Source organism: Calidris pugnax, unplaced genomic scaffold (genome assembly GCF_001431845.1).
Source record: "Calidris pugnax isolate Ruff unplaced genomic scaffold, ASM143184v1 scaffold44, whole genome shotgun sequence".
NCBI lineage: Eukaryota > Metazoa > Chordata > Aves > Charadriiformes > Scolopacidae > Calidris > Calidris pugnax.
Window position 1 is genome coordinate 7235177 of NW_015094506.1, and position 12276 is coordinate 7247452.

General features: G+C 53.8%; 2 protein-coding genes across 3 annotated transcripts in view; both read right to left on the bottom strand.

Annotated features, from left to right (window-relative positions):
- Positions 1-3220, bottom strand: part of ERP27 (endoplasmic reticulum protein 27) — an 18326-nt gene extending 15106 nt beyond the window's left edge. Inside the window, exons 1-3 of the mRNA XM_014963294.1 lie at positions 3201-3220; positions 2895-3082; positions 2586-2686 (exon numbers count right to left, since the gene is read on the bottom strand). Of these exons, the coding sequence (XP_014818780.1) occupies positions 2586-2686; positions 2895-3082; positions 3201-3220 (309 nt within the window). The remainder of the gene's footprint in view (positions 1-2585; positions 2687-2894; positions 3083-3200) is intronic.
- Positions 3221-3731: 511 nt separating this feature from the next.
- The window catches only part of ARHGDIB (Rho GDP dissociation inhibitor (GDI) beta), a 10066-nt gene continuing 1521 nt past the window's right edge, over positions 3732-12276 (bottom strand). Inside the window, exons 1-6 of one of the 2 annotated variants that reach the window (XM_014963894.1) lie at positions 9370-9469; positions 8607-8795; positions 7942-8025; positions 7017-7093; positions 5461-5524; positions 3732-4530 (exon numbers count right to left, since the gene is read on the bottom strand). In XM_014963894.1, coding sequence (XP_014819380.1) covers positions 4331-4530; positions 5461-5524; positions 7017-7093; positions 7942-8025; positions 8607-8784 — 603 coding nt within the window. In that variant the 5' untranslated portion in view covers positions 8785-8795; positions 9370-9469 and the 3' untranslated portion in view covers positions 3732-4330. Of the gene's footprint in view, positions 4531-5460; positions 5525-7016; positions 7094-7941; positions 8026-8606; positions 8797-9369; positions 9470-12276 lie in introns of those variants that run through there. The other variant, XM_014963893.1, reaches the window with a different exon arrangement.

The window sequence follows — 12276 nt, forward strand, 5'->3', positions numbered from 1 at the left end:
GCAGAGCCGCACCCCCCCCAGCCCCGCCGGGGGAGCGGGGGGCAGCCAAAGGAAGGGGGAGCCCGTGTTGGGGCGCCGGGGTGAGCGTGTCTCTCTGCCCCTATCGCCTCGTCTGCGTGGAGGGATGCTACAGAGATGACCCCCCCCCGCCAACCCAGCTCTCCTCCCAAACCCGGGGGAGGCACCCGGCAGCGGTGTGGGAGCCACAGCCAGCAGGCGGCAAGGGCAGCCTGGGCATCGCGCCTTCCAGCTCCCCCCAACCTCCCTCCTTGGTCCAGGTAACACAGGTGAGGATGGGAAGCCCTAGAGATCTTAAAAGGGAGGGGAGAAACCCAGAGTCTGGATGTAGCACGCTTAAATAAATATACATTTGTATACACAGACATATATATACACATATACATATATGTCGCTGTAAGAAATATATAAAACCATAATTTTTAAGAAAGCCTTGATTCTGGTGTCAGGGGTTTACAATTTTTAAACACCTTGCATTGGCAGTATCCTCGCTTCTTTTAAAAGGGTGTCTTAAACTCATCCTTTGAAAAGTAGCTAATGCAGATACATCTAAGGATAGAAGTGTACAGTTTCTCAATAATTCCAGGTTCGTTCTGTTTTCTGCACTGAGAGCATTAGCTACAGCCTTAGCCTGTACTAAAGCCTCCCCTGCTATTCCCATTCCCAGCTTTTCTTTTGAGTGATGTATTTTTTGATGCTTCTACTTATTGGATTTAAATTCTCAAGACACAGTCTCCGCTGGAAAATTGGTTTGTTTTTCTTTTTGGTTTGTACCGTCAGCTCAGCCCAGAGAGAATGGAAAACAAAATTCTTTCTGCATTCAAAGAAAAACAACTCTTGTGACTTGTTTTGGAAATGCCAGCACATTGACATGGCTCTGGTGAGAGCGCTAAAAGCCTGGGGTGGGAATAACCTCACTGAATTTTGGAGCATTCCTGGGAAAGCTGGGGTTTAATCAGGCCAAGCATGGCCCTTTCTCGCAGACACGCAGGGTTTCTGGAGCAGTGTGCTGTTTTTCCATCACGGCATGCTGTTCCCAGTCAGGGAGGCCGTGCTCATTATCAGGGGAGCTTGCCGAGCAGCGCTCTGCAGCCAATTGAAAGGCTGCAGCAGAGAAATAATTTATGGCTCACAGAGAACACGGACATTATTTGGATGAATATACTCTCGGGCAGAGGGCCAAGACGAGCCCCCATGGCACACATAGGTCTTTATCTACTGTTTAAACGCAGCCCTGTCGTGCTTCAGGCACTGAATGCCCGACACCTCGCTGGCGGCTGCCCCGTGCTGCTGGCAGCTGGGGGCTGTCCCCACACGCTGCAGGATGGCACAGCCACCCCTCCCTGCCCCGGGACCCCGCGTCCTGTCATCTCTGATGAATTAAACCCTGCAGCAGCGGGGAGTCCTGGGTGGGAGGGGGTGTCTGGTCTGTGCCCTCTCCTTCTGCGTGAGCAGGGTGCCTGGCTGGTTTGCAGGACCATAGCGCTGCCAGACCCACGGGCACTGGAGGCCAGGAGGCTGCTGCTCTGTTATCAGTGCCCAGCAAGGACCCCGGGGGCAGCAGCCCCTGGCACTCAGGCACTTGTTGCTGGCTGAGCTGCAGAGGCAGAGACATCGCTCCTCGCTCTGCGCCGCCGGCTGCGGAGCGTCATCGTCCTGCACCAAGCCCTCCCTCGGCTGCCCTCCAGCCCCCAGGCACGGGGCAGGAGGAGGATGGAGCTTGCAGAAAGGAGTTGTTTTTGAAAGGATGACATCTTCTCTGACAGAAGCTATGAGGTAGCGCGTGGGCAGCAGGAGCCCAGGGCGGAGCTCAAGGAAAAGAGGGGGGGGAAAGGTGTAGCTTGGGAACCTTAAAAACAGTAAGGATCCTGTTTAAAAAGCCTCTGTTTTATGGTGTCCTAACTCAATAAATATTTTTGTCTTATATCCTAAGGAAAAATATTCATTTTGGGGGCAAGGGGCACACACCCACCAGTCACTCTAATACCTTTGACTGAATCCAACTGAATGTAGACACAGAGAGCGGAGATCCCAAGGATATCCACTCTAGGGAACGAAGCAGCAAGTCAGGGAGACGATGCCTACACCCTCCCTGGAGGGAGAAGGCTGCACCTTGAGAGCAAATGCTCTTGGACTTCAGAGGACCCACACCAGTGCTGCTCCCCGAGACCCAGCTTCCCCAGCCCTGCTGCGCAGGCAGTGCCTTGCTCTGTCTTTGCTGACTAAAGCAAACAACTGACATTCCCACTTACCCCTCACCAGCACTATTTCTCTGCCACCCACATTTCAGTTTTGCTTCCCCTGTAGCATTTCCCTCTCTCCCCCTCCAGGGCTCCTGTGACCTCCTTCACCTTCCTCTTTTGTTCCATCTCCCTTTCACAGCAGACCGAATTCCTGGCATTCTCCTTGTGACCTGTCAACAAATCCCTCTGCATGCCTGTCACACACCCAGCACTTTTCGGGACAGAAGTTGCCTCTGGAAGGTGTTTACGCCACATCCAGCCCCCACGCTCCTGTCAGGGTGGGACAGGGCTCACAGCTGGCAGGGAGAAGTGTTATGAACACACCTGGAAGAATCCAATGACCACCACCTCTGCACCGTCAATGAAGGCTTCGGCGTCAGCAATGCTGCTCAAGAGGACAGGCTTCTCTGCAGTGGCCGCTGCGCCTGGAGAAGAGAGGCCAGGATTGGCCACAAAGACCAGCTCAAAGAGGCTCCCCCAACACGCACACAAGCATCCCACCCCTTACATGCCCACCCACACCCCTCTCCTGAAAGTTCAACATGTTTGCATAGCACACCCTGGGTAAGCATAAGGAGGTCTCCCCACAGCAGATCCACCCTTTTCCCTCAGCCGGGAGGACAGCTCACTTACCACGGGATGAAGAGCTGCCACCTCCAGCACACCCAGCTGGGGAGCCCCCAGTGAGCAGGAGAACGAAGAGGCACAGGAAGATGGAGGTGCCCATAGTGCCAGCTTGCCTTCTCCTCACCGTGCCACACCGCTCCGGTCCTCTCTTCAGAGAAAGACACGTCAGCTGCTGCAGGGGCCCGCAGTCACTCCTGGGGCAGTGGGAAAGGAGCAGCTGGCCCAGGGTGAAGCCTTCAGCTCCTGAGATAACCGCCTGGCTAGGAGAGAGCCCCTGCCTGCTGTACAGGCACCAACCTTGGAGAGCCTCACCAACGCTGCCACAAGCACATCCTCACCCACAACACCGGAAACCTCAGCTACCTGCACTTGTGTGACCAGGTGCCCCGGTCAAGTAAGAACATCACTCCATGCAGGAGCCACTGCACTTCTCCAAGTGCTGGGTCCCAGAGAGGCTGATGCTCCCTGGTGCTTGGCCAGCAGGGTAGCCACTGGGACATCCAGCTCTTGCGTTGGCTCTGGCTATGAGGAACAGCTGCCATGATAAGCATTAATCATGAGACAGCCATATAATAGCTCCTTGGGCTCATTCAGTTGCCACCCAAGATGAGGTGGGGGCTGACCACCCCTGGAGTGTACTTCCATCGCAGACCAGACTTTGGGCATCAAGGGACTTGTGAAACCCCTGAAGGAAGCAGCTCTGAAATAAATTGCCTATATTTAGGCTGTTGTTTTGAAGAGGAGGGCTATTTCCCTTCTGAAACATGCTCTTAAGTCTTCTCATGCATTCTCCACATCCACCTCACTGAAAAACATACTCCAGAAAAGAATGTGACACTCATGCAGAAAAGAAGAAAGAAATTGGTTTTATTCTTGGGACACTGAAGTCTTGTTACAGCATCTAGCTGCATTCCCCCTGACTGGTTTTGCCTGCACAAGGATGGACTTTAACGGGGTAGGGCACCAGACACAGACCAGGAGACCATCACGGGAGGTAAGTAACCGTTTACAATGAGTCAGAGCACATGGCAAGTGTAACTCAGATAGGGATTTTCCAGGGACCAGTCCGCCCTGCCAGGTGATCTTGTTTCCTAGAAAAGGCACTTCCGGGACCATAGTTGGTACAGGAGAGATGGAGGCAGCAGGAGGAAGAACTGGGAGAGAGGGAGGGAGATGCTTCCCAATTTAACCCATTATATGTCATGATGGGGCAGTGGTGAGCACGGGCGGGTTATTTTCAGTGTATCAGGAGCAGCAGCAAAGGCCGCCTGCAGGACTGTGCATCGACCGAGGCTGGCACAGAGCCCCAGCTCCCCCGGGACGGGCTGCCAGGGCTGTGGCCGGCCACGGTGGCAGGAAGGAGCAGCATGGTGGGCATGGCCCACCTGGAGACTGGTGCAGGAGGCAAGGGGATGGGAAGGGGGAAGGCAAACTGGGTGAACTCATTCTGTCCATTCCTTCTTGATGGACAGGTTCCACTCCCAGGTGAGATGGTCGTGCTTGTCATCATCCGTGAAGAAGGACTTGTTGTGATAGGTGCCTCGAGCCAGCATACCCTTAGGAGCCTCCTCAATAGGCGTCAGGAACTCATACTCCTCTGGCCGTGGCCCGTAGCTGCCAACCATGAATGTGGCTTTGTCCACTAGGAGAAAACAACCCACAAGGGATGAGCCCATCAGAATGATAAAGGAGAGAAGAAGCCACGAGCATAAGCACAGATCATGGACAGAAAAGTGATAGTAGGAAGAGAAAGGAACGGTCTGTGTCAGCAAGAGGAACAGAATCAGTGGAAAAAGTGGGTTACTGAAGCACAACAACAGCTGGAAAGTAGATGGATAAGTAGATGGACAGGCAGCTCAGTCTGTACCTTCTCACATCTACATGCTCCTGGAAAGGAGTGGGCACAACCAGCATACAGCTCATGATGTCTCTTGATCCCCTACTAATCTTTTTCTGGTGAGAAAACACCACTTACGTGTGCTGAACGGGACACTGGAGCCTCAGAGATGGTTGCATGCAAAAATGCACGTAGGATGTGTATATGCAAAATGGGTCTTTCCTCTGCCTTGTCCAGGCAGGGCAGTACAAAAAGGAGAGGTCACAGGCAAACACAGAGCTCCACAGACAGCGGGAAGCTTTGTGAAGCAGCTCCTAATTTTACCAAATGCATCTGGAAGAGCTTTCAGGGACTGAGAATCTCTACACAGGGTGAACTACTCTACAGGGGATAGGGGGAAGGTGAAGAGCTCTGCATGGAGAGGAAATCTGTGGCAAGCACTGTCTAAACAGCACCTCTGGGGACTTTGCTGCTGCAGACAGTGCTGTAGCGTAGACACCAGAGCTGGCTTGTACTGAGTTCACACAGGAACAGGAAACAGTTGGTCTGGGTGATGCAGAGTGCAGGCTAATGCACTCTGCTGAGAAGTCTCGCCTCCCGTGTGGTGGTGCCGGGGGGTGGCTCAGGGCTAACGAAGGCTCTGTCCCAGCCCAGAGCTGCAGGAACACTTCTTTGAGCAGAGGGAACAGGGTGGCAGGAGCCCTGGTGTGTAGGGCACAAAGGTCTCGTACTCACCCTTCACCCCTGTCCGGTAGGTGTGCTGCACGTATTTCAGTCCCGACACGATGTCCCTGTTTACCTGCAAGAAGTGACCAGAAGTAAGTGTCACAGGAAGGCTTTCGGGTCTTTATCTGCTGTTTTTCTCTCCTTAGAGACATATTCATCTTGGCTCCCTACACCACTGCTCTCAAGGGCTCAGCACAGAACACACTGTGGTGAGTCCTAACATGACTTCTCCATAAGCACCTGGAAACCTACAGCACCCGCTGTGCATCTCCTGCCCTTCCCCATCCTTTCCCTGACTTTGAAGCAGACTGGAGCACATCAGTCAGCTTCCCAGGATGGGCTGATGAGGACAAATTGAAGCAGAGAGTTCCCAGTTAACAGTTTCCATCCTGAAAACCAGAAATGGGTGACTAGAGTCACCCCTCCAGCACAAATGGGTGGGCAAGATTAACTGAGAACTCCCAGCTGCCCTCTAAGCTCCATGGAGAGCCAGAAAGTTTCTTCTCAAGAGACAGAGGGACACAGTTTTGTTCATAATCTTTCCTCAAATCTCCCATGAATAGCTTGGATGTTTCCCTTGCTGTCCCCCTCCAGCACACACTGCCTCCCCACAGCACTGCTCAATCTGGAAACAAGACGGGCAGATCCTTTTACGTCCCAGGGGAGACTTCACATGGTGCCAGCTCTCACCAGCCTTGGGACTGAGGGAGAGAGTCAGAAAAACTTGACTGGCTCCAGGCGTCTCCTGTCAACAGGGCTCAGATACAGGTGGAAATATTTCATAGCACAAAGGAGAGCTGGAGGTGTCTCTGGGGACAGTCACCCCCAAGACAGCAAGCAAGCCTCAGAGAAGAAGGGAAATCTTTCCTACAGAACACACAACATTAACACTTTCCCTCCACAATTACAGGAGAACAAGCCTCCATCCCTTTTTGCCTTCTCTGCCAAAGCCAGCTCTGTCTGCAGCAAACGTGTGGAGACGATCACGTCAGCGCTAGATGCCACACTGCAGTGTGGCCAAGTTTCATTTTGAGCTGGAGACAGAAGAAATGGCTGAGACACCGGTTAATAAGAGAGGTGGAGAAATGAACCCATTTGGGTATACTGGGATACAGAAGAACTCAGGTATTGTCAGCCAAATGCTACAGTATTAAATTGTTTTTTATGCACGCACGAAGCCCAGCCATACAAACTGAACCAGTACTCCATGGAAAGCTATCATCTCTTCTCCTCCCTGTCCATTCCCGCTTTGTGTGAATTAAAGATTTTCTCGTGGCTCAAAAGTCAAGCCAAGCTCAGCCAAAACTACCCATCTGGCTTCCAAACCACCTGTTGTTCACCACTGTGAGTGGACAGGAAGCAACTTTTTCCAACGGGTGAGCAAGCAGAAGCAATTCCCTGGAAAGATCCGGTCCCTTGTTGAATAGAACACCACCAGAAGCTAGGGGAACTTTACAAAGGCCCAGCTTTTGGGTAGGCACGATGCCCGTCCTAGTTATCCCGACAGACTGTCAGCGACTGGTCTCAGCAACTGATGAGAAGTAACAAGGAGGAAAACAACTCACTTTGAAGTGGATCTTAACTCTGTATTCCACTCCTTCCTTTAATACGAAGGTCTCTTTCTTGAGCGCTTCAAGGTCACCTGTAAGGAGAGGATCAAGCTATTAGCTAGAGGCATCACAGCAAGAAGAGACCACACGTGGTGGGACGGTGCTGGGATTGGCGTTGGAGGTACACATCCCTTTGATGGATGACACACCCGCAAAATGAGCACACGGAGGTCTGTATAAGCAATTGCACTCCGAGAGCACATGCACAGGTGTGTCTGTGTCCACACCTATGATAACACCTAAGCATACACAGGTCTAGACACATATACACAAAGGTATTTATGCACAGAGTCATCGTCAGGCATCTGCAGGAGTGCGTGCCTGCTTGACCCATGCCCAGCCCTGGCTTGGGCAAGCAGAGCATGTCTCACAGCTCCTGCCCAGCTTGCAAGGCTGCCCAGTTTCTGCAGGGCTCTGTGTGGTTTTGGTTGAACAGGAAGCTTCTCTGCTCCTCCGGGCCCAGCTTCCTCTCTGCAGAAAAGCCCATATAAGGTGAAGCCTGGTTCTCTCCCCATGTCCCCAGGAGCCGGAACTGCAGTATTGCTCGATTCTGAAGTTTCAAAACAGCATTACCCAAACGCATGCACATCCCTTGTGCTCATGAGGTCTCACTGAAAGGAAGTAAGAAGAGAAGGCAGGAGAAACCCAGGAGCTCTTAGAGCAGCCTAGATGAAGAAAGAGATCTTCACCACTCTCCTCTGTTACAACTCCTTTTCTTTTTCATACATGTATACCTTAAAATAAGAAACAAGGCTAAGATGCCCTCAGACTTCCTCTAAAACTCACTGAAGCATCCCGAGGACAAACTCCCTTTCAATTTGAAGCATGCCAGGGCCTTTGCTTGTTCCCCTGCATGCTCAAGGACAGAGTCTGTGCCTACCTGTAAGGTCCATAGTGATCGGTCCAGGAGCAGAGTCACATACGAGGGTGAGTCGGGTGACCACCACGTTGGGAGCTGTTGGGTCTGCAGGTAGGAAAGTCAGGAGGAAGCTGTCAGCTTACAAAGTTAAATGCAGGGGGAGGGAAATGACACTGAAGAAACACTTGCTTTCCCACACAGAAACTGCATTTCATGAAACACTCAGTAATGCCAGGCTTCTCTTAGCACAACAGGATCATGCATCTACCCCAGTCCCTTGACATGGATCCCTCCAGCCTCCATCCTCATACCTGGAGGAGATCTTTCCACTACAGGAGACTCTTCTCTTAAGATCAGGCTAAGCAGTAAGGCCCCCTTTCAGCATTGGCAGGTCCCTTCATATTTCTAACCCCTCAGATATCCTCCAAGGCCCACACATTGCCTACCACAAGTCCCTTTCCAATTCCAGCACCTCCTAGTAATCTTACACCTAATGGGCAGAGAATTATCCCTGCCTCCTTTCCATGTATCTCTCCACCTGTCCATCCCCAGTCCTCCAGCAGAAGCAGTGCATGTGCCTGGGCAAACAAGCTCCCCCTTCCTTGAGGCCACCCTTGCCCCATCCCCACAGCACACTGCTGCTCCACATCTCCCCAGCCCCTTCCTATCAGCTTGCCTCAGCCTACCTACTACCACAGGTCCATCTCCCAGCAGGGACTTCTTGTACTTAGCGAGGCTTTCATCGTCCTTGTCCAACTCCTGCAGCTCCTGCAGCGTTTTCTGGGGAGGAGGTTTGTAGTTGAGTTTCCCATCCAGCTCATCGTCATCTTCCTCCACATGAGGTTCTTGAGTCTTCTCAGTCATGGTTGCTTGATCTGGGTAACAGAGGAAGGGGCAGTCAATGGGATTGCTCTAGAGGGGGGCAGTGTGCCCACGGGACCTCACTGTGGGCACAATGTGGCTCAGTCCCCAGAGCAGGCAGGCACCTGCCCAGCGCCGAAAGCAGCAGGATCGTTACAGGCAAATGGCGACCGGCTGCAATCTCGACTCCGCTGTGCCGATATTCTGGCTCCAACACAATCCCCCTCTGCCCCCGCTCCTCTCCCTGCAGGCACCCTGCGCACACGCAGACCCACACCATTCCTCCCTCTGCGGGAGCAGAGGCTGGAACCAGAGTGATTTACAGCCGCTCCGCAGCGCAGTCGCTGGCCGGCAATCACAACCCTGCAATCACAAGCCACCCTACAAGGCTTCGGCGCTCGCCAGCCATCTCACACAAAGAGCCACTGGGGCACAGAGAGACATGAATAAAGCCAAGGCCAGAGGTTTCATCCACCCTCTCATAATGGGTTAAAACCCACAGCCAGGCAGCATTTCATATGAAGATGGAATACCTGGCAGCAGCTCCCTTATATTAGCAAGTTAGCTGAAGCCCTCACAGACACGCACCCACTACAGTCTGTCTGCTGGCGTTCCCCGTGCTTGTTCCCAGAACAGCTCACTGCAGGCATCGATCAGGTCTCCTTCCCGCTGAGGAAGGGAAGCACGACGGTGACAGCATCCAGCCCGGCTGCAGAGCAGCCACGCGTACCTGTGCTGCATCAGCGGGGCTTCTCGGAGAGGAGAGGCAGGAGATGGCTGGAGCCCGCAGCCACGCAGGCAGCACGGCTGGGACACGTGCCACGGAACACAGGAGGGCAGCGAAGCTGCTTGGCTGGCATCCCAAACGGGAGCCAGAGTGGGGAGAGATGGGCAGCCAGGGCATGGGATGGGGGAACAGGAGACAGGCTGGAGCAGCGAGCAGCACTGTGCCAGGTCCCCCTTAGTCAGCTGCCTGCCTCGTGGAGCCAGCAGCACGGTCCTAACCACCTTCCCACTCTTCAGAGAAAGGCTGAAGAACAGAGCAGTGCCCCGGTGCAGCGGTGGTTGTCGCAACTGGCCAAGGCATTCCTTGCTGTTTGGCAGCATGGAGATTTGGTCAAACTACACTGATCATTCAGTTTATTTCCACTTATCCCTGTACTAACTCACTCTTTGAGGCTGTCCCTACTAAAAATTTCCCTTTTGCCTGCTTATTTGCAATTTCCCCCGCAAGCCCTTTATCCTTCTCTGCAGCTGTGGCCTTAACATTTGCCCCTGCTCCAAAAAGTTAAATTGGGAGCTAGAGGGACAGTTTTCTCATTCATTAAAATAGAAAGGAAATACAAAAAAAAAAAACCATACGCAACAGTTCAGGGTGAATCAGCAAGTGGAATCAGGCAGCAGTGAGTAATATGCAGACTTCCCAGTGCAATTCCAGTGGAAAAAAAAATAAAATAAATCAGTGAGGGGTATATTGGCATGTTACAAAGGGACAAAGAAGGACCAAGCAGTACAGGAACAAGAAGACTCAGCCGGGCATGCTAATGGGCAATGGCCCTGATGCAAGACTACTTTGCAATGGCATTTTGTGGTGAGTCAGGAACTAGTGCAAAGCAGGCAGCTGGGAAATAAAAGGGAATCCCAACTCAAATGGGCAGGAAAAAAAGCATGTCCCAGCAGCTGAATAACCTTGGCTGAGTTCATGCTCAGCCCTGGGAGTGAGAAGGACCTACGTCCCATGGGAAAGGCCCTTCAGCTTGTCCTCATGAGGAAGGAGACCAGAAGCTCCCTCATAAAAGTAACAATTGCTCATGCCCCACTGCTCTGCAGCCCCAGCACAGTCACCTTACCAAGTCTTACAGTCCCCTCAGTGCCATCCCATACTTGGCACAAGAAGAGGACGCGATGAGCTGTGGCAGCCACCACCAGGTCTTGCCTTCCACTTGGGCTCCAGCTGCAGATCTGAGTCACTTCCATTCTCCCAATACCAGGCTGCATCTGTCACCACTGCGACCATAGAGCAGAGCTGCCTGCCTGCCCCCATCCACCGCAGGGGGTTTTGTGGTTTATCACAGGAGAGGGAGAGACCCAGGCCATGGGGAGAGGGATCTCTGGCCACACGCAAAGAAAAGACAGAGAGTCAGGGCTGTACCAGCTGGTTGCTCCCTATCCCTCAGACCTTCCCTCTGCGTCACACATGCCGCAGAGACTTTCCTTGCCAGCCCATGGGGGCAGCTCACTTGTGGGAGATATGCTTTTAGGTTCTGAAAACCTCCCAGAGGTGGAAAGCACAACCTGTTCTTCCAACAGCAAAAGCCCGCAGGGAACAGCACCTGCCAGGCTGTCTGGGCTGAACAACCCCTGGGTCACATGCGTCTCAGGATGGTAACGATCAGACCCAATTCTGGCATTTCTCCTCAAGTTGTGGACCTGACCCTGCCTTCCTGCCAAATTCCCAGGCAGGAGGTGACCAGGAGGAAAGCTCACATCTCAACTGCCCCTGTCTCTGCTCGTTCTAGCTGAGGGACTGGTCCCCTCTGCAAGCTGAGAGATGCTGCTGGGCTCAGGCACCAGCGCTTCCTCAGAAGGAACATGTCGGTGCCCAACTGTCGGGATCCCTGGGCTCCTGTGTCACTGCCCTGGCCAAGGGCTGGGATAAGATGGAGACCCCTTATGGCCTGAAAGCCTCATTAAAAATGAGAAAATTAACCCTATAAATGCTCTATGCAAGGAGAAAGATGGGTGATTTGTGCCTTGCCACATTTTTCTCCCATCCCTACAGCCCCAACCCGCAGTTGTGCATCACCTGCACCCCTGAGGCCTGGCAGCACCCACAAGGCAGCAGAGAGAGGGGCAGGGGCAGCGCTACAGACCCCCAGACAGAGAGAGAGGTGGCTACAGGAGGCGAAGGAGGAATGATGCCTTGCCAAGGGGTGCCAGCGTCTCTCAGCTGGGCTCTGCCTGTGCCGGGGGTGGGTGGCTGCCCTCGCACCTGCAGCAGGAGGGGGCAGGAGCCATGGGGGACGGTGGGCACCTCTTGCCCCCCCGCCACGCAACCACTGGGCACAAAGAACCGTGTCACAGGCTCAGCATTTTACTTGCCCTCCCTCTGCCTTAAAATTCACTCCCCCAAACCACCCCCCCGGGTCGAGTGCTTATCTCCAGGATGCGGGTTTGGCAGGGAGGAAGCAATTTTCCGCAACGGGGGGAGTAACACACCGGCCCCACCGGCGCCCCCAGTCTCCCCATCCCACCCCCTTGGGGTGCGAGAGCTAAAAGGGCACCCATTGCCCGGCCACCCCCGGGAACCGCCGGGTACAACCCCGTGGGGATACATACACCCGCCGTCACCCCCCCCGGGGCCTCTCCCGCCCCCCCTTCCTCTGCCCCTCCATCCCATCAGGGCGCAGAGCCCCCGGGATGCGGGCAGGGCCCTTCCCGTCTCCGCGGGCAAGGCTGGGTAACGGAGCCAGCCACCGGGAACAAAGGCGCAAA